The sequence below is a fragment of the Fundulus heteroclitus genome, chromosome 10 (assembly GCF_011125445.2).
Source record: "Fundulus heteroclitus isolate FHET01 chromosome 10, MU-UCD_Fhet_4.1, whole genome shotgun sequence".
Classification (NCBI taxonomy): Eukaryota; Metazoa; Chordata; class Actinopteri; order Cyprinodontiformes; family Fundulidae; genus Fundulus; species Fundulus heteroclitus.
Genome location: NC_046370.1, coordinates 21,493,382 through 21,518,187, shown reverse-complemented (window position 1 = coordinate 21,518,187; position 24,806 = coordinate 21,493,382). Strand labels below are relative to the sequence as shown.

The 24,806-nt window shown below is 40.4% G+C and overlaps 1 protein-coding gene across 1 annotated transcript in view; it reads left to right on the top strand.

Annotated features, from left to right (window-relative positions):
- The first annotated feature begins 3,730 nt into the window (after positions 1-3,730).
- LOC105920231 (protein shisa-6) overlaps positions 3,731-24,806 on the top strand; it is a 37,533-nt gene continuing 16,457 nt past the window's right edge. Inside the window, exons 1-3 of the mRNA XM_036142590.1 lie at positions 3,731-3,774; positions 4,099-4,151; positions 4,413-4,451. Coding sequence (XP_035998483.1) covers positions 3,731-3,774; positions 4,099-4,151; positions 4,413-4,451 — 136 coding nt within the window. The remainder of the gene's footprint in view (positions 3,775-4,098; positions 4,152-4,412; positions 4,452-24,806) is intronic.

Genomic DNA, 24,806 nt, shown 5'->3' with positions numbered 1-24,806 from the left:
GCCTGGTCACTGGCAGATTCAGACCCCGTACCTGTTCATTTGTTAATACGCTAACGCGCGCTAATTAGCGGTGCACGAAGAGAAACATGCCTCCTCTCTCCGAGGCGTTGATTTGAAGCGGGGGGGGGGCAAGAGTCCTGCAACGTTTGGACGCCTCCGTGCTCCGACATGTTAAATGAGTGGCTCCTTAGCAGGCCTCTGCAGAGCTGGATGACTGAACGCTGAAGGGGGAATTTAAGGCGTTTTACTCAGGTGCGTTGGAGAAAGGAGGCATCTGAAAGTTGTAAGGGAGTAGCGATCGAGGGCTGGATTTGGTCACCCCTGACTTAAAGAAAGTAACAACCGGGGTAGGACGTGAGAAAAAATGCAAATTTTTGCAAACCACATTCAAAAAAAAAAAAAAAAACACTTTAAGGGATTATTCAACTTGATAACCACCTGTTTTAGCAGCTCCGCTAAGTTCCTGAATTTTTTTCTTGTTGTCTTTCACAACTGTTCCCACTCTGGGGCTTTCTTGCCAAAAGAGACTTGGTGAGCCCTTCCTGTTTGGATTTCTTTAAAATCATATCCAATAAGTACTGTAAATTCATTGTGTTCGTGTTGTCAGGAACACGCTCAATTAAGTAGAGATAGAGCCAAATTTTACATGATAGTAATTAAACATTTTTTTTCTGGCACGGGTGCGTTGTTTGGTCAGGGCTGCTGTTGCTAAACGGGGCATTGGAATGGAAATACAGCACAAGCACATGAGATAAAATGACCGATTTTTATGTGCAGATAAACCCTCCGTTAATAACTGTTGTAAAAATAAAATGAAGCAACCACCTCCAGTCTAATGTGAGGTTGTATTGAAATTACCTAGATAATTGTGCGCTTAAGAGTCATCTTAAGTGACCAGACCAGGTTCTGTAGTTTCAGCCCTAGTCATTAAAAAAACCCTGATTACACAACATAATTTACCACCTTACCGTTCCTTATTTCAACCTGTTCAAGAGGTTCAGTGAAGTCTGATTAGGTTGTTGGAAAGTCCAAAATAGCTGCCTGGGAAGAATGATGAAGCTCTTTGTCTATATATATATATATATATATATATATATATATATATATATATATATATATATATATATATATATATATATATATATATATAAAGTCTATATGATTTTATGGAATAAAACTATACGCAGTGATTAGGTCATGACAACATCATTAAATAACCTAAGTAGAGTAACTCAGAAGTCTATGGAAAGGTGTAACTGTATCAAATCTTAATGACTCCAGAATACTTTTTTAACCTATTTAAATATTTAGTGTACAATTTAGCCACTATTTTCTGTCAGTGCACATTGGCATAATAGACATAATGTGACATGTGGATGTAAAACAATGAAAGAAATGACCAATCCGGTCATTACCGGCCTGACAACCATGCACCACTGGGGATCCTCCATCTCCTTCCACTGAGGAACAACGCTTTATAACAGTGAACTCTGGATACTAACGGCTCTTTTCCATGCTACGCTGAAAGCTCGGAGTTATCACATTACGACGATCCATTTGCGGCAATGAATTAATGAACATTTGGTTCTGAATGTGGTTCCAGCTCCCAGGCTGCACCCGCATCATTAGCGAGTAAGGTTTTTATGAGATTTATGAGAGTTACATGCGCTACATTGTGTGTTAATATGAGACGCAGGACTATGTGAAGTTTTCGCAGTCATAAAAAAACATTTAGCTTTATTGCAACATACATCACAGTCTGGCAGCAGCCCCTGGAGTCAGTATTACCGTCATGTAGCCTTTGGTGAAATACTCATTATTATCAATGAAACTCAAAACATTGACACTAGATCAAGTGTCTTAGCCAAAAGATGCTCACTTTTATGTATGTGATTTCTGCTTTGTGTATTTCTTCATGAAGATTATCAGGGAAAGCATAAAGTAAAGTTTTGAAACACTGTTGTTGGTTGTGAACTTGGCTCTTGAAGGCTTACCCTTGATTTTGTGCATTAGTACAAAAATGGCCCCCACATCACTGTTTTCAAAGAAATAGCTTTGCTGACATGCCGACGTCTGCTGCAGAAAATTTGGGGTTGAAAATCCGAGCAAAGACTTCAGACAGCTGAGGGTGGGCATGCTGGCAGGTAGATTGGCCCTGGGAAGGGGGTCTCCTCTTCTCAGCCTTTTGCCGTGGCGCTGTCTTTATTTAAAGTGCTGCGTCGTCTGAAATCCTTTCTCCCCTTTTTATTGCCAGAACTGCTCTTTCCGAATATGTGGAAATATAAGAATTGCTCTTTGAAATTAGGAGACACAGCCGATGCCATTCCCTGCCTAACTGCCAGGTGCACTTTTACTTGTAACCCCCTTTAAGGCCTCGTCTTTTTAAAAGTCTTGTCCCAGCGCTGAAAATCATTTCGAAGCCTCTGCCTTGTGCCCTTCCACTGCGCCGCAAAAAAATGCTAAAAGCATAGCACCCTGCGTAAACCTTAATGCATAACGTTAAGGCAGCAAAGCTCGGGCACCAGCGTTTGTTATCGCGTTTTGCTTCCAGACAAACAGTCCGAATACGGTAAGATCAGCAAAGAGATGCTTGATGGACCACGGAAGTTTTTTTTTTTTTTCTTTTCTTTTCATGTTTTTTGTTTTTTTTCTGGCGGGTCAGAAAGAGAATCCCCTGAATAACCTCATATAAAAGCGAAGAGGCTCCCTCTGCGGCTGCAAAAGCGGATGACTTACAGCAGCCGCAATTTTCACTTACTTTATAAAGTGTTTAGAGTTCACAGAGTTCACCGGGTCCTCGCTATATTAATACACCATAAGGCCTCAGCTACTGTATGCACTGAGCCAAGGGTACGGTTTCTTCCCTGCTGAAAACACTCCTTGGACACTACCCCTACTCCCACCCCACGGAAATTTCTCCTATTGATATCTCAGCCTGCTCTTGTTGTCTGTACTTTTTTTTGATTGATTTAGACATCAAAAAATGTATTTTTCAAATTGATTCTATACCCAAAATGTACGAAAGAGCACAAAAGTGTTTGATGCATATTCAGTCTGACTCAGACCAGTAGCGATCTGCGTCAGTAACCTGCACAGTGATCTTCTACAGAAGCTCGGGATAAACCGGGGGAAGGATCAGACCTTTACGGTCATATTAATCTGTTTGCACAAAAAATTGCTCTGGAGCTGTGAAAAAATCAAACAGGGTTCCTTTCTGTGCTTCTACAGAACCAGTAATGAACTTGTGCTGTGCCGGCCCCAGTTGGTGCAGCCTTGGTTAAAAAGAGGAAGAAAAAAAAAAAAGACTACGAAGGAAAAGAACTTTGCCATTTCATTCTGTTTAATGTTATTTGTTGCTTTGTATGTGCTGTGGTGATGTGGGGAGACATCTGATTTGTTTTCAAAAAAAATGCTTGACCTCATTATAAGAAACCCTAACGAAGAGAGATATGAAGTTGAACATTTTGTAACCACCAGCAATTCCATAGCTCCACAGTCATCGTCTGTTGCTGATGGGAATTTGCTTTAGGTTTTATTTGCTTCAGTGTACTTATTTACATATGTCTGTCAGAGTTATTTTTTTTGATCAAAAACCTGTCAGTTTGTTTTAATAAAAAAAAAAAAAAAAAGACCAGAAATGATGATTAGCAGTGTTTCTCCTGCTAGAAGAGTTAAACTGTGCTAAGAGGGTTCGTTGGGTTGGTGGGTTTAAGGTCAAAAACTGGTGGGCATGTCGTCCCGAGCCACATCTCGGGATCGCATCCTTGTTGCTGTGTGGGAGGCAGTGGCGATGAGACGCTGATGGTAAATCAATAGTGATGGATCAAAGTGTCGCATGGCTGGAGCCCCGTGGTGTGGGAGAGCAGCAGTGACTCCTCGCCTTTCTTCTTCTCATTATCCCCTCCTCCTCTCCTCTCCTCTCCTCTCACCCCCCCTTTTTTTTCTTCTCTCTTTTCATCCCAAAGTCCCGACTCCTTTCTGTCATCCCCCTGCGCTTTAGCAGTAATAGCTGATACCTTGTGTCGCGGTGTCAGATGGGATCTGCCAGTAGTTGATGGGAAGATGAAATGCCACGGAATCAATAGCCGACCGCTAAAGTTGTGCTCATCTCTCCCTGCCTCCTGCACTCCAGCGTGTCCAGACATCTGTTGGTGTGTTGTTGTTTTTTTTTCAAGATTTACAAGGGTTAATTATAATGACATTAAACTCACGTGCTGTTTTATTATCTAATGTTGGAACACAAATTGACCCCCGTCAACAAGACTGATGTTTTGAATAAAGCCATTTTTTTTTCTCTCTCTGCTATGCAATGTAACCACGGTGGCTCCTAGTAGCTCAGCGTGATTACATTTTGTGGTGGCACCATTCAAGTAGCACAGTGTAATCAATAACCACTGGGTTCTGTTTTCTAGGGGAAAAACATTGGCCGGTCCGCTCCCAGAGTCACCATGGTAGGGATGGCTGTTTTCTGTTTAAGGGTCAAAAGTTGCCTCAAACCACTTTTCTGTTGTTTGGATTCTGTTGTATGAGCTTGTTAATGTCCAGTAGCAGCATTTTGTGGCGGAGACAGTGTTTGGAGGCAGCTCGTACTTCAAGTGTTAATCATAGTGCAGTGCCTTCCCATTGACCTCTATCTGTTTATCTAAACCTGTGTATTCTCCCTTTTGACATTTAGCTCTGCTGTCTGTGTGATAAATTCATGTGTACAGTCTGGTTTGTACGTGCTGGATTCAGGGGTGTGGCGGTACACAAAAAAAAAAAAAACGATGATTGATTTCACAATTTGACTAGCTGGATTTTTAAATATGAAAAAAAAATTAACGCTAGAAAAAAAAAAAAAAAAACTTAACCCACAAGCTAATCTGTATACTTCATCTACTGACCACAAACTGCTCTGCTCTACTTTCACCGGTTTTCTTCATTTTGTTTTTTTTATGCAAAAAAAATAAATAATAATAATTAAAAAGTAATGTGACATCTATTTAAATAAAACATAGATTTTTTTAAAATAAAATTGGCACAAGTGCAAAGGAAATGATTGCATTATTTGAAAAAATTATCTGTAATTTGATGTCAAGAATATGTTCAAAATTTAAAGTGAGGCATATTTACCCTTTTGCTACAAAAGTCTTTTTTTCCAACACACAATTTAAATCTTAAAACAAAAATACATGCATGTCACCCACACAATTGGTGCTCTGCCGGAATGCCTCAGTGGCTAAACTTTTGTCCACCGTCCCGTTTTCCACCTGCGATGAGCTTTTGGCCAGGAAACCCAGAAGCGGTACATGCAAACTAGATCTATGGCTTCCTTCTGGATGACATTTTCTACATTCAAACTCAGACTATCAGCAGTGACTATAATTTCCCAAAGAACTTGATCTTGTGATTAGGGAGTTTTCCACCAAACCACTTGGAGAGCTAGAACTGGTGCTGGAGTGTTTTTTTAGCACATCTGAGTGACACACATACAGTCACATAATTAGTGTTAAGCATTTATGTTTTACAAAGTCAATTCCACAGCTTATTTCTATTTTTTTTTTCTAGTTCCTGAGAACTTTGGAGTTTGTTCCTGGGCTATAGCATGCTACCTTTCTTGAAACAACATAAATAGAAAGCAATTATTTACTGGGAAAAAAAATCATTTCCTTTGTCCTTGCTTCATACAAGGAAAAATAATAAGACAGAGCAAAGGTGTTTGTAGGCAGTAGCTGTGGAGCTGTCAAAGCAATCCCACTGAATTTGATTAAAAGAGCAGCAAACTGTGATCGCTGTGAATTAAGAATATTGTACCGTGACACCCTTTCTTGGTTTTGCCCTAAACACGTGCGCTCATGTGGGCCTGCCTTCAACACTGTACAGACCTGGTCTCTGCAGCCCCTTCTACCCTGAATTTACTAAATGGGACACTCCGTGAGCACAGATTGGATGGAAGTTATGGGAAATGTAAAACGCAAAACCTTTACCCAGTACTGTAAGCAAATAGGAGTTGTCTGTACCTCCTGATCTTTGTTGCAGCCGGCCCACGTTGTGTTAGTCTCTTTATTGTGCTGTGCCTTAGAACCCGACTGGTCTCATTTCACTCCTCTGTTCCAATCTGTGCCCTCTGAAATGTACGTTTTTAAACTGCTTCACTTTCTCTGTGATGTCCTGATGCTGGAGTTAATGTGCTAACCTCTGCCGTGCGTGTGCTCTCTGGCTCTGTCCGTCTCAGTGGAGAGGAGGGCTGGTCTATAAAGGCACGGATAAACGCAGTTTTGATGATGTTCCTTCTTTTATCTTAAGAAGACATCAGATAAATCTGTGCTTATCCTTGCTTACGATATACGGACCCTCCTCTTCCTCCTCTGCCTGTTCCTCGCCCTCCACCTCCTCTCAGAAGTCTGCTTTTCAACAGCCTGCGAACAGGACTCGGTTGGTATCGCCATCGACTGCTGAGAAGAAAAGAAATGGTGTCTTTATTGTATTCATTCAATGTAATTTACCATGCAAATGCCTATTTTTGATGTGTCAGCAAGTGCTATCATTAACCCGGGGGGAGCCTGTTTGGCTTTGCTGTGGCAGACCAACAGGAAACCAGCTCAGCTTGCCCAATAGGAATGGTTATCCTATTGTCATCTAACACACAGGGTCAAAAGTGGGTTCACTGTATCATTTTCCACAATGAACTGGTTATGGAGTCCATCTCAACCTCTTGCCCTTCACCACCACTGCTGAGACTATCCCTGCACATTTGTCAAATAGGAGAGGCGATGACATGTCAAGTAACAACTTGGCCTTTGCTGTCTTGGGGTTTGATTGTGAGTTATGAGATAAAGAGTGATATTTACCGGCATACTGGATAGAAACAATGTGGACAAGAATGCATGGGGTGTGCTTGCTGAACACGTTTGGAGCCATCCAATGCAAATTGATGCTGAATCTTTTTTTTTTTATTATTTATTTATTTATTTATTTTTTCTATTGCGGCTATTCGTTTCAACCAATTCGAAACACATTAATTTGGTTTCACTCATTATCAAATATGAAATATGGATAAATAATCAACAAGCATGGCCAATTTAACAATGTAAAAATGATAATGACGGCAATACCGATTCATGAGAAGAATCAACCGCGTGTGGGTGAAAATGGATGCTCTTGTCAGATTAATGGAGACAGCTCATCATAGCTGAGACTAAAAAGGCAATCTTTTTTTGTAGTTTGTTTCTTTTAATATTTCTGAGAAGAGATTTTCCAAAATAGAGCGGGGGATTAAACTGGTATCATTCAGACTGATATACTGTATATTATAACCATTGTTTTTTTTCCTTTCTTTTTTATTCTCTATCTCTTTTTATTGATTCATAGCAAATGCAAATGCACCCTGCAGTATTTAAAGCTGTCCTGTTAAAGGTAGAGCTGGCAATCTTCCGGAAGTTTCCCCAAGTCCTATTTTAGATAACTGCGCATACACAAGACCTTGCTATTCCGCTCTTCAGGGGGATTATGTTAAAAAAAAAACTCCCAGATCCACTCTGGTCTTATTTCTTTCTACTGAGGCCTTCCTCTTCGTCTCAAACTTGTACGCAGTTTGCTTCTTGCAACTCTCAGGCATGTTCAAAGTAAACGGGGAGAACAGCTAACACTGAAGCTAACCGCTAAGCGAACCGGATACATAAACACTAGTAGTGTGCATGCGGAAACTAACAAGGAACGTGCACGCACACTGGAGTTACGTGAGCGCGTCAAAATGATTGGAATGTGGGACAACCAATAGATAAGGTGAAACCTCAGGAACTTGAAGGGCAGAGAGTGGTAAGGTCAGAAACAAAACTCTGACAAAATCCTGTCCTTCAGACCTAACGGCAGGGAATGGTCAGTCTTTACAGACCTGCAACTCTTACAGAGATAAGTTTTATTTACCTCCTTTTTCTGAATACATAATGTATTAAAATGGTTCTTCAGGATGGAATAACCATTTTACCCAAGTGTTCCTGAACAGGATTACCAAGTATAGCTTTAAAGGTATATAGCTACATTATATGCTTATAAAAAAAAGAGACCAAAAACTGTTTGACATGATAAAATAAAGTTATATATATATACCAAGCCTCCATCCTCATAATGTTTTGAATGTCCTTTTGTAGATAAAAATACATAAACCAGGGGTCACCACATGTGGTGCCCACCAGCCTGTTCCAAAAAAAAACAAAAAAACAATTCACTGCCAAAAAGTTATTTTATTCTGTTTAAAAAAAATTATAATTAAAATTAAAATATCTATAACAATGCATGAACAAAAATCGATTTTACATAAAGTTAAGGTGAACTTTGACTCTTCTACTTCAAAGGTCAGTAGCTCTCAGTTTAAAAAAGGGTGGTGACCCCTGATATAAACAGACGTGGCGCCATCTACTGACAGTATCGCAGAACTATTATAATGGCAGTTTGCTTAAATAATAAGTCACTTGTAAATAATGCCGGACGAGCTTGACTCTCTGCGATGTCTCGCAGCAAAGTGGCAGCTTGCCGTAATCAAAGAGCAACCGTTATTAATTAAAGACAATGATCTGCAACAACATTAAAAGCCTCATATCAGAAAATTGAAATACATCAATCAACTCTGCGGTCACATCTCAGTCTCGGCAGGTTTAGCGTCCTCTTCAGTGGACACCAATGGTCATACTGTATTCCCAGCGCTATTCCAGTCTCAGAGTCATATTTTTTTTTGTTTTGCATTTTTTTCATTGGATCTTGGATGATTCTACATTGATGGTAATAATCCTTGTTTTAATCCCTGCTGCGCAGTGTTCTTCTTCTTCATGGGCTTTTATTGCTGGTTGGCAAACAACGAAGTAGTGCATTACCCCAACCAACTGGTATGGAGTGAGGATAACACTGACTCCAGTACTTATTACATACTAAAACAAACCCAATTAACAAAATAGAACAAACCAAATACAACCAACACAGCAAATATAATACTCAGATACTCTCAATCATACATGTCTTTCTAAAATAATGAAAAACAATTGCATAACACTTATGTTTTGAAATCATTCTAAAAATTTATATTAAATTAAAACGCATTCTTTCCATTGTAATGTTTTGTCTCATTTCCCTCCTTCTTTACTCATACTTTCTTACAATGGAAAATGACATGTTCTATTGTCTCTTGTTGCCCACAATAGTCACACTTGCCAGTGTTATCATGTGCAGTGTTGTACTTCCTCTGTTATTAAAAAAATAAACACGAAAGGCTTTATTTACTAACAAATTGAGCAAAAACTAAGCGTAACATGCCAATATAACTAATACGCCAACCGGACGTGATAATATTTCATAAAAAACTTTGTATGCAACCTTAGTGAGCTACTGACGTGTAAATAAAAAAGTCAAATAACGTGGCTATTCACCTTTGGGTGCCACAAGAGATGAGGGCACTTTGTGGATGAAGCCTTACAATGAACCCTGTAACAAAGAACTGTCCTTTAGTTGTCCATTAATGTTATACTTGAGAGAGATATTATTTATGATGGTGCTATTTCTTTTTATTGTGTTTAGCTGTGAATGTCTTGAACCTCTGTATTGCTGGTAGTCTTGGCCAGAGTTCTCTTGTAAAATACTTAGATCCTTAATATCAATAGGATGTTCCTGGTGAAATCAAGCTTAAAATATTCTTAATAATAATATCAATAAATGTAAGGTACACTCAGGAGGCAGTGCACATCCAGCACCATCTATAGAAACCAAATACCCTTTTGATGATGGCCAGTGAAGCACAAACATTTTATTATGGATCAAACATTGCATCAGAAAATAGTACAGCATATATTTATAAAGACTGAATGTAATACATATACACTTTGATAGACATTTAACTTTCATTGCTTTTTATCAGAATCAGTTTAAGAAAAACAGTCCCACATTCTTTTCCCGTCTGTTGTGCATTAAAACAATTCAAAAGCAGATTATCTAAAAAGAAGCGCAAATTGCTCACATCTGCTGGACTTGATGGAGTACATTTGCATCGGCATGTAACTAAAGCTATCTACTCTGTGAATAAAATGCAGAGAGAGTTCAAAAAGGTGGTCCAATGATTAACAAGACGCCATCTTAGTCATTTCAAAATAAAGCTGCTGTTCTCTTGGTTGTGCCATTCACAGTACTGAAAAGATGAATAACTGAAAGACTCTGATATCAGTCAGTAGACTTGATTAAAAACCATCAGATTTCTGACCAATGGATGTTTAAATTAAACCTGGTCTTAGTTATTTCCTACTTCAGGGTCCAGTTTGTGACCTGTTAGCAAAGTTTAAGCATTAAAATTAGAACCAATAATATACCTTTCAGAAAATTGTACAACTTCCTTGCATTTTTATGGAATTGGAAGAAATGTTTTCTTAGATAATTAAAACTTTAGTATTCCCTTTCCAAGCATATAGTACTTCAGCTCATCTCCAGCTGGACCAGACTTACAGAATTTGATTAGATAAGATAATTGTCAAACACAGTATACCCACATTTTGCAGCATTGCTACACAATTTACACGTATGCTACCTAAATGCTGCAGCAATAACCCAACATAAGCATAACTTCACATACTACTCTATGCAAACACTTTGTCCGCACTGATGAAGATTCGTTCCTTCTGGCATACTTAATACTTAAAATAGCTCCGACTACTGGCAGCTGTACCTACTATCATGTGCTACTTTTTAATCCAGGTCATAAATGATGAACACTTTGAGACACTCTTACACTCCTTTCCCACCAAGTTGATGAAATGACCCTTCAATATGGAAACTTAAAGCAACAACAAGGAGGCGGTCTTCATGAAGTTAAAGACTGCAAATTCTATACACTTTATCCGAGCACACACAAACTATCAACAATGGGGCGCATCAAAAGAGTTGTTTGACATACCAACATACTTGACAAGATGGGAAAGTATGACTTTCCAAATGAAAATGATCAGGGGTCTCATTTACTAAACTTTGCGTAGAATCCATCCTAAATGGCATATACCAAAAAAAGAAAAAATCTGATTTTTAAAACCACTTAGACCAGCATGCAATTTTCCTTTATAGATCACAGCTGAACCTGAATGTTTAAGTACCAGGTTTCGCCGGATGTTTTGCCCATAGATGGTCAATGCAAAGTGTTAATGTGTATTTAAATGAGTCAGGAGATTGCTTTTTTTTTCATGGTGAAATGGCAACCCCAGAGGAAAAGCAAAGAAACTGTGAAAATATACTTGTGGAAGAGTTTATTAAAAGTGTAAATCAGAGATAAAAGCACAAATGCTGTCCACATTCAAAGAGCTTGTTAAAAAGTGAAGTTGATTGTTCTTTCAAACGTGGGATGACAGCTTCACAGAGGCTCCATGTTGAAATTCCTCTGATGCTGTGCGTTCAGACTGACATTCTGTGGAGGGGTGGAGACCAGGAGGAATGTGAGGATTCCACTGCAATGATAAAAAAAAAAAACAGCATTTTAGAAAGCCGCCGATGGGCCGGTGCATCTGCTCACCTGAAGCTGAGCGCTGCATGGGTGTGAGCGGTATTAAAGTGCACCCTCTCTGTGCTCTGGGATTTGGAGAGCGGATTAGGACCCAGCACCTGTGGTGGGGGGTTGTGTAAGCACTGTCCGCTGTAAGTTATAGCAGAATGCAATTCTCGGAGTCTAAAGCGGGATATTAGTCATTCTTCATCACTGGCCAGGAAATTTTTGACCGTGTGAAACCGTGTACCCTCCTAATTCTCCCATTTGCATGGTCTTCCAGCAGTGCCAGTACACCATGCTGTACAGCATTACCCGTATGTTTGACCGTTCTCAGCAATCAAAGCAATTGCCTCACACCTTGTTACAATTTATCTTTTAATCTGCGGTAAACGCCACCCTGGTGATCGTCAGAAAGAGTAATGTGATGGTAGAAAACCCCGATAAAATGTTGCACAGACTATTATCAAAGATTTCAGTTGGGTTATCTGATTTTTTGTTTTATTTATTTGAAAAGTCCTTATGTAAATGGTAAATGGACTGAACTTATATAGTGCTTTTCCAGTCATACTGACCACTAAAAGCGCTTTTGTACGTATAGTTATGTCAGGAGCACATAACACAGGGGTTTCGAATGCTTATGATGAAGTCAATCTGTGATTAAAGGTTGCGTTAAGTTTTTTTTTTTTTAATAGATCCAACTTTTGCGCGGCAAACGTTGTACGCATGTTTCTGCCCTGTTTTGAGGGCATGCAAGCTTTATAAATAATCTTAAAACAAAGTTTGTACAACCTCACATGAACAGCAATACAATTTTGTATTGAGCAACTTTGTCACATGAAAGCAGGAACAATCACCCACAGCTCAAGTTACCATCCGAGGTATCAGTGGGGATATGGTGGAGGGGTACCACCATGTAAGATTGGCAGGTCCCTGGGGTGTACTTGGAGAGTAAACTGCTCTGGTTCAAAAACGTTGATATGGTATACAGAGAAGGACCAGAGCCATTTCTATTGTTTGAGATGGCTAAGGTATTTAAACATCTCTCAAACAATGCTACAGATGTTCTATTAGTCTCTGGCGACTGGTGCCATCCTGTATGCTGCAGTCTGTTGGGGCAATAGCTTGAGGGTGAAGGACACTAACAGACTCAATAAGATCATTAAGAAAGGCCAGTCATGTTGTTGATGGGGAGCTGGACCCTTTGGCAGTGATGTTGAAGAGGAGGACACCGTTCCAAAATAAAGATAATCTTAGACTTTCCTTCCTAACCTCTACATGAATAGCTGATCAGCTGTAGGCGCAGTTTCAGTGAAGGGCTCCTGCTTCTATGCGGCACAAGTGACAGAAACAGGAAAACATCGCTACCTCTGGCAGTCAAGTTGTGCAATGCCACTGTAGTAACTGTGAATTTCATGATACCAAACTGGGCTTAAATCGCTGGCAACCTGGACATTTGCTCAGTTTTTTCTGAAAATGTTTCAACACCAATCTTGGAGTCTTTTGCCAATCCTGGCAGCTCACGCTTAAGCATTCAAGAGATAGCTGGCAGAATTGACAACGACTCCTGGATAGCTTTCGAAATGTTTTCACAATAGTTGAGTAAAAGTCCCGTTGCCTCCGAATTAAGCCTGTTTGCTTTTGCTATGACCCGGATAACTGAGAAATTGCACAGGCACTATTTCACGACGTATACCGTACTGTGTGCTTTGACAGAAGCAAATTGGATGTAGATTACAGTCACATAATATTTTGGTCATATTTTAGTCTAACTACTCTTAGTTTTATTTTACGTTGGTAGATTTTACTCTTATACTCTGGAACTTTGAGTCAAAGTTGAATTTTGGTATGGGGATCGATAAAGTCATTTCTGACTCTGACTTTAGGATTCAGTAGCTTGTAAAAGCACCTTTAACACCAAGACTCACTTTGAGTTGCTTGCATGGTTTTGGAGGGATTCTAACCCGCACCTCCTTCTGACGTCGCTTTAGCTCATTGAGGTTTGCAGGTGTTTGTTTATTCACAGCTCTCTAAAGGTCCTGCCAGCTCAGTACAACGAAGTTTGAGCTCTCGGCTTTTGACCAAGTGACAGAAAACTTTTAATATGTAACACTCGCAGAGCGTTAACTGCAGTGTGATGAATTAAAAATGAGGGTGCAAATAGACTGATGGAGCTACAGTGCAACAGCCAGCAGCATTTTAAAGTCAGGAATCAACGAGTCAGTCTGCAGGAGGCTCAGAAATCACAATAAATTCTCTGCCTCCTGCCTTGATGCCTCGACGGAGCTGTCACTCATTGCGTTCGTGGAGTGCATTTAAGTTTCTGAAACCACACTGATGTGTCAACCAATTAGGTTGACATGCATATTAATATTTATTCTATCTTAACCCCACTTTATATGTGCTTTGGTTGAAAAAAAAGGAAGAAATTTGTTATTACAAAGCCTTGCGAATGTTTGAATACCCCTCGATTTTACCCCCCCACACACATTTTGTCATGTAAGAAACACACATCTTAAAGTATTTAATCAAGGAGTTCTTAATTGTGCAACGCAAGAAAAAAAACGACTAAAGGTTTTCAATCTGTAAATATGGATGTGTATTTGTAATCAGCCTTCGTTATACTTTGTAGAATCAACTTCCTCTGCTGTTCCAGCAGCAAATGTTGTGGCATCTCTGTCGGATTGTCACATCTTAAAACTGAAAGTTTTGCCCACTGTTTTTGGCAAAGATTGCTCATGCTCGGTCAGACTGGATGGGGAGCATCTGTGAACAGAAAATTTCAATGCTTGCCACAGGTCCAAGTCCACTGGACTTCTGACTGGTCTATTCTATCGCATGAATACACTTTGATCTAAACCAGTAGTTTGCAAGGATTTCAGGCTAAACCAGCATCACCCCAGAAGACACCAAGCTCACCAAATACCTCCAATAAGTCAATGAATTGCGTTTTAATCCAAAACTATATATTCATGTTAACTAAGACACATACGTTTGAGCATATCTCCGCCGTGTTAAGCTCACTTCACTGGTGGCCGATTAATTTTAGGATACCATTTAAAATTCTTTTATTTGTTTTTAAGTCTGTAAATGGCCTTGCCCCACCCTACATCTCTGAGCTCCTAAGTCATTATGTACCACCGCACTGTTCTCTCGGGTCAGCTGACCTTTTACTCTTGTTGGTGGCGTAAGCTCAGAGGGGACCGTGCTTTCTCTGTAACCGGTTCCCAAACTCTGGATTGATTTGCCGCTGCATATCAGGCAGACTTCCCCTTTGACCATTTCTAAATCTCTTTTAAAGACTCATCTTTTTACCTTGGCTTCTAATACTCAAGGGGATGTTGTTATGTTTGTTGATTTGATACCAGTTGTTTCTATGTTTATTTTTCCCCATGTTGTTTTAATCAATATTACTGAATTTTGTGCCGTTTACATTTGTGGGTTTTTTTGTGCAACACTGCAAAACTGTGTTTATAGTGCTTTATAAATAAAGTTGGATCGAATTGTTTGACATGAACAAGCAAACTGCTCAGATCCATGGACATATATATATATATATATATATATATATATATATATATATATATATATATATATATATATTTATTTATTATTTTCATTTTTTTTTTCAGTTACATTTTTGTTTGAAAGTGGACTTTTCTTTTGTAAGGCAATGTATGTGTAATCCTTTATTTGTCCGTGATCAGATAAATCAAAATAGTAGTTAGTGCAGAAGTTATGTAGTCAGTGTGAAACGTCTTACACTGGTTCTTGGTTTTGGCCAATTGATCCAAATTCTTAAGGATAAAAGTTCAGCTTTACTTTCAAATGATCTTTTTTTTTTTTCCACTACAAAGCGTTAACCACAGTAGCCACTCAGTTAAGTATGATCAGGGGAAGCCGAAATTAGCACAACAGCAAGTTCTATTAACAAAACTCCGAAGCGTTATCGTTAATGCTGCAATTGGGTCAGCGTTAAGCTTCCTGCTCTGCCAGGGAAATCAATGAAGAGGTGGGAGCTACTTCTATCCAGGGGCCTGCAGCTTTGTCCCCACTAATCGAGTGAAGTGGGGCTATTATGGCAGTTAACTTTTAGCCATTAAATGCGAACACTCTTTGTCAGTTGGTAAATGTCAAGCCCGTGGTGGCTTCCGTTTTCCTCGGCATCCTCTTCAGTGGGAGGAGGGCAGGGAGGTGTTACTAACAGCACACGGCGAGCTGACAACTGAGCCGGCGGGACTCCACTATCTGTATTCATACCTGTCACATGCATTTCCACGCACAGGCACGCACGTGCACACCTGCACGCCGCACTCCCGGGCCCTCGTGGCAGCGCCGGCTCTTTTTGGGCTGTCATGGCTTCAGCGGCTCACTTGGCAGGGCTAAAAGAGCAGACTGGCTGCTGGTTTTTAGAGAGGCACGCCATGAGGGGAGCGGAGCAGAGGACGGCTTTCTTATGAATCTGCAGTCGGTGGCGTGGAGGTGAGGGGGTTAGAGAGTGCTGTGGAGGCTTGTGATCACTCGCCCATGTTGATGCTGCTCTCCACTTTTTTATTGCAGCACTCCACCAAATCCTTATTTTTTTTTCCCTCTTATCTGCTTTCTGTCTCACTTTATCCAGTGTCCAGTGTATTTTTGTCTCCATAGGCCCTCACCTAACACCCCCCCCCCACTCCCCGCCGCCCCTCTCTCTACCCTTCTGTTGAGAGATATCAAGCCTTTAGGCTTTTCATTAGGTTGTGTTTATCTGTCTGCAGTGTGTTCAAGTCTGTCTGTGCCCGCCATGCTATGTGCCCTGTGTGGACTGCAAATGTTTTTTTTCAAGGGGCTGAAAAAGATGACAGCTAAAATTATAAGGGCAAGGTTTTTCCATGAGCACCAAGTTCTGGTGTGGATCAGTCTGTCCTTTGGAATTTGTCTAAAGAAATCTTTACATATCTACCTAACTTTCTTCTGATAGGTGTTCTGTAATCCGTTTTAGGGTGTTGGACTCGGTAGGGCAAATTAAATAGTCATCTTACAAACTAGTGGTTTGTAATTTGGTGTTTTGGTAATGATAGTGCACCTTGAGTGAGAGGCACCCACCTGCGGTCGCACGGTGCCACCCTTTTTACAATCAATGGCGGAGGTTCACACCAGAGGTTTTGGACTCTATAATATGTGTCGCGGCCTTCCATGTTCCAAAAAAAAAATAAAAAAAAAATTCCAACATAGGCCGTGGGTGGTAACGGGTGGTTTTGATTTGAACGCACTTCCGACTTCATTGATTTGTAAAAATATGTGATTTATTTCTTGAAAAAAAATATAGACAAAATAATGACTAAAAAAATGTCTTGCAACTTGCTGAAAACGAAAAATAATCTCAATTTGCTGTTTGAAGCTCTAAAAGTGGTCAAAAAAATCATTTGCAAAACCTCATGTCAACACACCAGACATTTACCAAACAATAGCCCTGCACCAAGCACCCGGTGTGTTCTTAATTACTCAAATTAATGGGAGGGTCTAACAATTTACAACGTAATCTAAACAATTCCAAACATAAAAAATCATTACAAATTTTGGTTCTAAACTAACTTAAATATATTCCAACTACCCAAAGAAGAAAACTAAATTGGTAGAAATTACAATCTACAAAACTTATGAAATGGCCACTGCAATATGCGGAGATGGAGAGAAAGGTAAGGAAACCTACACCTAAGGTCAGTGGATTCAATATGTAAACCTGCAGTTTCTCCCCTCCCCTGGTTAGCTAGCCCTAACCCTAACTTAACATTGGAGGATGAGAAAGTCATGAACAACATGAATTTCAGTTAGGTAATCGCACATATCAAAACAATAAACATTTAAAGAGTGACTTGCTGCAATTTCGTTAGACTTGCGCTGAGTACTTCTGGCATTGATTGTAAAAATGGCGGTGCCCTGTGACTGCAGTATGGTTCACTCGCCTTAAGCTGCAAGAAGGCCCTTGGTTCAAATGTAAGCCGCCACCCTTCCGTGTGATGTGTGCATCTTTCGCCAGTGGGCATGGTGATTTCCCTTTGGTACTGCACTTATTTGGAGTCTTCTCTTGTTGGATTGGCAAATAAAAATCCAATCACTTTTATTATCACGATTCCCCCTGCGCTGTACAGTAAAAAGCTTTTGACGTCGCTTCTCTGGAATCTTCAACAGAGTACTGCAACGAATAAACGACATAAGAAATAATAAGACACAATTCGATAAAACGCATTATTTTTCAGATGACGGCCTGGTCATAGTCTCAACAGCGGTACAGTATTTTACCAGTGTGAGGTGAAAGCCATTTGGCTGATGGCATCAGTTCAAGAAGTTCACGGAGAAGGTGTGAGCAGTCTCATCCGATGATCGGAGCCTCTTTGTATTGTATCAAACTTACTTTCTTGACAGGGAGATCAGACTTTGTATGAATGTCGGGTTTCAGGAGAGGTGAAGCAGCTCAGTTCATTCAGTCTTGGCAACACTTTTTTTTTTTCTTTGTTATCAGTGGTGAGCTACACCTGAGTTAATCCACTGAGGTCCGCACGATATATAAAGTTGACCTTTGGTGATGTACCCGAGGCGAGAACTTTCCTGTGTGAGTGCAAACACCCTCAGGAAAGAAAAGGATGACCTTTTTCAGTTATTTGGTTCTGAAGGTGATTATACTTTACAAGTATTTGTTTAATCTCATCAAAAACACTGACATTGCAGGCCAGTATGATATCGCTGTCTAGTCCCAATGCTCCCCTGCATTCCAACCCCCATTAACACTTACGATATCAAATGCCATAACTCAATAGTATAGTTTCCTGTTGTTGCTTTCTACTCAGCTCCTGTACTGCAGGCGATGTTATAATTAAGGATACTGCCATTTTTTAAAATTTGTTTTCCAGTGTAGTGGTTTCTTTTGATCTAAGGAAGTTGACCTTGTAATTCAGATGCTTAGTTAAACATGCATAGTTTAGCTGCTTTGCCTTATTAGGCCACGCCCCAGCACACCTTTTACTAGTCTTTTATTAGCATACAGTGCCTTGTAAGAGTTATCATACCCATTGAACTTTTCCTCTTTTGTCACAATATGTCAGCTTGTCACATCTGGAGACTGTAATCTTTACCAGCAGAAAAGCTTGACCTCAGTCAGACTGGGTTTAAAGCATTCATTCAAAAATGTCTGATTCTGAAGCGGATTTAGTGCGGACTTTAACTAGGCCATTCTGCTTTGACCTAAAGCATTCAGTTGAATATGGGTGTGTTTTTTTTTTTTTTTTTTGCGGAGTCTAACAGGCCCTGCATTCATCTATTAATATTTGATTTATTGCTATTATGATATTAATATATCAATATTGTTAGCACAACTCTGGAAAGCTTTGTTACCCTTGCTACAAATATCATCACACAGCATGATGCAGCCACCAGCAGGTTTTGCTGCTGGGGATAGTGGGTTCAGCATGAAGCACAGTCTAAGTATTCTTTCACAAGCTGGTTTTCCATGTGAGAAAAAAAAAGTATATTTCTTTTTCTGACCTTAGAAAAAAAAAGGTGGACTTTATTTATTGATTGGTTAACATCTAAAAGTAGTATTTCATTTTAGGGAGTCAGGGTCATGGACGTCAAACCTTTCCGATTTTTCATTTGTAGAAAGTTTTAATTCATGTTGGTTTTTCATTCAACTTTACCGTTACGCACAATTTTGTGCTGGTCACTTGGTCCAAGGGGTTTGAGCACTCTTGTGCGGCACTGTAACATCTCTGCTCACGAAGATGAATAAGCTTATCGACTGGATACTGTGACGTGGCGCTTCAGTTTTCGAGTCATAAAACGCGCGTTCCTCATGGCGTCACGGCGGTTGCAGAGCAACACGAGCGCGGGTGTGTCGCTGCCTTCAGTTTTGTGATTGCTTATCTAACCTTGGCAGGGGTTCCAAGGTGTTTTACAGTTGGCTCAGTGTCCCTTGGCTTACCTCCCCTGGGTGCTTTATATGGATGTGACGCTTGGAAGTGTGATGTGAAACAAAATGCCACACCAAATGTCATATTACTGACTCACTTGCGCGCCATCTGGATGCTATTATGCAAACTCGCCAAGGAGGTATTCTCCAGAGAACACTTACTGTGTAAGCAAAGGGAAATTTAATGTGATTAATCCTCTTGTGGAGTTGGAGGCGACTGTATCTCGAGGTGTGCGTCTGTGACTGGTCTTTGCAGCTCACTGATCGTAGATGTGTTTGAGCCTGATTTAACCATTAAATCTCTCCCAACCCACCGCTGCGTCATCCACAAACAGCCATTTAGCAATTTAGCCCAGGCGTCTGAAGGGAACGTCAGACACAAATGAATTTGTCACCGCACTGTTAAAAAAAAACAACAACAACAATGGCTTTGAATACGTTTTCATTTTTGCGTGACACGTTTGGGAGATAAGAGCGAGAGCTGCTAGACGGCAAGGTATACAGGACGTCTCGTGCTTTCTCATCAGGAAACTTTAATCACTAATAGGTTTCTGGGGGTTGCCTTCAGAGTAGCATGGCGTGTTGAGGTTATTTTCTGACATAAGCTTTAAGGAGGCCAGTGAAGGTGACGAAGCTGTGGGGTGTTGGAAGCTGATAAGCAGAAGGAGAGTTTGGGGAGACTAACCGTGCTGGAGTTTCTTGAATTAAATTTAATTGGTCTCCAGATTATGATGGGATCACTGAACGGAGCTGCCCCGGTCCTAATGAGCCCGAGCCCTCAGATTCTGCTCAGTTGGTTGTGAAGCTCGCCCCCCCCGTCTCCTCAGACCCCCTCAGACTGGAATCACCAGAGTGGGATCAGAATTTTGAGAAAACATCCTCGCGTTGGTTCATATATGCTTCTTAAATGCATTTCCAGATGAAAAACGCAGAGCTTATTGAACAGTTGCCGGGGAGCAGTGCTGCACGTTGCATATGAGTACCGACTTCATTTCCAATAACTCTCGGCTGTAGGGAGAGCTAAATATCATACAGTTCTTGACGTCTGTATTACTATAGTTCCTCGAATGCAAGCGGGGTGGTTTTGATTTACTTGTTTCCAGGTCCGTGTAAGAAACAGGCTTTTATTTCTTATCATCAGGGGTATAAGTGTGACTTGTAAAGGTTTTCTATAACACCTGCAAGCTGGATCTGAAAATCACTTTCAATCAATGCATATTCCTTTGCTTACTGTTTGTTTGCTCCGTTAAAAACAAGATTTCCTCAGATCAATTGAAGAAATCTCTACTGTGATATTCAGGCAGCAATGTCTGACAAAATATTAGCTTTAAAGCAGATGTTACATAATGCTTGCATGAAACAGGCTGCTTTTGGATTTTGCTGCATACGTCAATATGGGTGGATTTAACCTCTCTGATGCACATCAAACTAGGTTATATTCTGAATCTGAACAATAATCTAATTGGTTATATAGCTTTTTCTATCCAGTCTCTTTCTGAACTACTTTTGTCATTAGGCTTTTATTCTAAAATAAGTACATGGACATTTTACAGCAGACCAGACAGAGAAAGAGGGATTTGTTATTAATGTCTCAGCTGGCACCTACATGTTTGAAGAGATGATAACTGCTTAGTCCATTACTTCACCAGCCCAAAGTCACAAAATCAAAAATCCGTCGCTGTTGTGTTCAGTAAATGCACCATAGCAAGAGCCCCCAGGTTGCTTCGCCAACAACACTCTTTGGTGCGGATGCTGTTACTGAGCCAAACAGACTCAGGGTTAGCAATCTTTTTTATTAAGTGAGTTGTTTAAGATAAAAGTTAGAGGACATGAAAAAGATTTAAGCAGCTGTTTAAAAGGATACAATATTTTCTACAGCATCTCAGAAGCACTCAGTGGTTCGTTCTGGCTGAGAGAAAGAGATGCCGTCTCAGTAGTGAAGTGCACAGTAGTCTTTTCAGAGTGAAAAGACTACTGTGACGCATTTTCTAAACTATATAAACTTATGTCTGTCATGGAATATGTGTGTTTTGTGCCCTTCAGAGATCTCAGCGTTAAGATAAGGACTTGCATTGTTTTTGAAAAACAGAGACTGCTGTTTTAGCAATCCTAGCCATGCTAGCCATTCTAACCATGCTAACCACTGATATAAAACACTGAAGCCAACTTCACTTCAATCTGATTTAAGATATCAGGAAAATGTTGGCTCAGATCATAGTATCAGTAGTCCAAGATCATTTAAAGCAGTCATATTGTCAATGCTCTATTGCATCTTCTTAAGATATAGCTCTTGAATAGAAAGCAGATTTGGTTAAAGTCGGTAGTGGCGAGTCAAAATCCAGAGATTTGACATTGTCCATAAAATTCTGATCTAGGTAAAACAGAATGTTTTTGAATTACCCACTCAGAAAAACGAGGCAAAATGTAAACTTTTAAGTCTTTTGCAGACATATTAAATGACTTGTAGGCAATTTTCAAATTATCTGACCTTTGTGAAGCCTATAATGTTCATCATGAAAAATGGAAGTCTCTTAAATTACTGTATCATACAAAATGGCTCTCACTAAGTCATGCTCTTTAGTACTTCCAGCTTTGCTTCATGTCTACAACTGCATTTCCTCAGGGACAAAAAACAGTTAAGCACCTAATTAAGCACAAATAAGGAATGGTACCGTTAGAGCAGCACCACTGGATGATGGCGGCACAAGCGGAGGGACGGCCTTACAGGCAGTTGGTGGAGCATCCAACATGAAGGCCACCGTGCACACACGAGGCAAAACCCAGAAACTGCACAGCACCATCACATGGCCGAAATCAAAATGTTCTAGATATTAATTGCAAAGCAGTTCCATATTTTCTATTTAAATATACAGTCCATGCATTTTCTTTTCCCGCTCAAACTTGTACACACAAGATCAAATACACAAAACTATGTACACCTAAACGTACAACTGAAGTCAGTTCAGAGTCCCGCGTCAGCCACCATGAATGTATTTCTGATGTGGAAAGACATCGGAGTACCTAGAAAAAAAGAACAATCTCAAATGTACATGTGAAAAACATGAAAACTCAGAACTGAAAGGCTCGTGTTGAACCCCAAACCTTCTACATATCAATTTCCTTCTGATCAAATCATTAAAAAACTGTTATCTGATTTAACGTTATCAGTCCACTGGGGTTCGGGTACAAACATCTATTGGTTTTTGCAATCAGGAGACCGTGAAAGGGTTTCTACTGCTGATGGGTTTTTTTTCCCCCCATGAAGGTCATGTTTGTGCATCCGTGGCAGCCCTGTGGAACAGAGCACCGCCGCTCCAGAATGCTGAAACTTTTTTTAACATCTAATTTCACAATCTTGCCGTCAGTTTCCAAAGGGTCAGCCAGATCGTTAAGGAGTGAACTTGACCTCAACAGTTTCCTTAGAAGTGTGAACCAAAAAGGTTCAAGAGCTGGGATGGAAACACACTCAGAAAGGTGAAAAATAAATTAGTATGGAAAATAAAAAAAAGGGTTCCTTCTTAGGAGCTTTAGGCTGAAAAATAAGTTTTTCAGAAGTAATGCTGTTGTTACAAACTCTGTAGAATACTGTGACTAGAGTATTGTGATTTTCAAACTCTAAAAATATCTTCTTTTGTCCAATTAGTTGAGCTGCTGTTTTCCTGCGGTGGGTTTTTCAAGATGTTTGGTTAGATTTTTATTTGAATTCATTTATTAACATTTAGGGTTGCCTGCATTCTCATTAACACATACATCCATAATGGGGCAAACTCAGAGCATGGATTCGTTTCTGTCTGACTCAGGATTTAACTGTCATGTCCTCATTACAGCTCAGCCTGCTCCTGTTTGCTACTGATTAGCTCTATTAATTGTTTCTAGTGCTAGGCAGCTTCTTAAATTAATCAGAAGCCGGCCATTAGGGCTGCCATTGCCATAGCACTGAGGGACACGTTACTTTTCGACACACTCACTGTTCCTTCAGTTTTTCCGCGTTGCTTTTCAGATTGCTGCTCAGCCCTCACTAAGTAACACTGTTTACCGCCTGCAGAAAAGACCCGCGCCGATGCAGTGATCAACAAGTTCTTCCCTCTTATATTAATCCACCTACTATTCGCACCCCCCATGCAGCACAATTCCAGCTTCTGGCAATCTAACAATCTTGTTAGCTCTGATTTAAAGGAGCTTGCTGCATTCTGGATTTTAAACCAGGTTTGCATCCTTTTTTATATATTTTTCTAGGATGTCGTAGCTGTAACAATCACTTTAACCTACAGAAACCTATATTTGCAGGTTTCTTCAGATGGCTTTGCGGGATTACAGTGGCAGCCGGGGATCTCATAACATAAGCACTCTGCAACCTTGTTTACGCTCTCACTGTCTAGATGCCTGACATCACATGTGAATGCTTCTCTTATCTGAAACGGAGATTTATTTATTTTTTGTTAAAGTTGACAATCTTGTTTTGTCGACTAAATAGTCGAGTAAATCATAGTTGTTGCACGTGCAACTATTGGTATTTGATTGTCTCCAACTTTGTTATTAATTGAAGTACTTGGAATTACAGATTGACGACTGCAAAAAAAACTGCAATCGTGATACCATTATGGCTAACGTGACATGTTTGGAGCCCATATAAGTCTTTTCCGATGCCCAAAAGGAAACGTCTTTAAAGAGACGATTAATCTTCAGTCATCTTCGGCTCTGCACGTGAATCCACCCGCAGGTTTCCCGAAATCCCCTTTGATAGGTCGGCCAGCTCTCACCCAGCGAGGGTAGCCTCACTCACCGGAAAGCTTTCCGCCGTTCGGTGCGTCTCGTTTCAGCTTCCGCGTGTTTTTGTTTGCTTTGTCAGGCTTAAAGCGTTTCAGATCAGACGAAAATAACCGGAGGAAATCCAGTAAGTTGTTTCTTCTGAAAACACTACCGCTTGCCCATTCAAACGTGGCGGCAATCTCTTCAAAGCCTATACGCTGCGTTGGCGACCGCGTCCTCACGAAATGCCCCCCCCCCCCCTCCACCGCATCTGACTGCGGCTGGGCTAAACAGACGGACGTTTACATCACGGAGAGGATTATTTAGTATGTTCAGCAGAAAGTGTCTCGGATGTCTGTGGATTTACCCCCCCCCCCCCCCCCCATTGAGTAATATTTGCGGTGAGAGTCACTGTTAAGCAGAGATATGAGTAAAGAGAAAGGAGGAACACAGACAAGACACACGCCATCCATCTTCATAGCCTGAGCAAATATCGAGAGCTATGATGTGAGAGCGTCTAGCCTCGCTCTCCTCCTTCACTTCTGTGACAGATGTAAATTGATGTTTCACCAGTTGGCTCTAATGCATTTTTAAACAGGAACAGCAGCAGACGGCAAAAGAACGTGC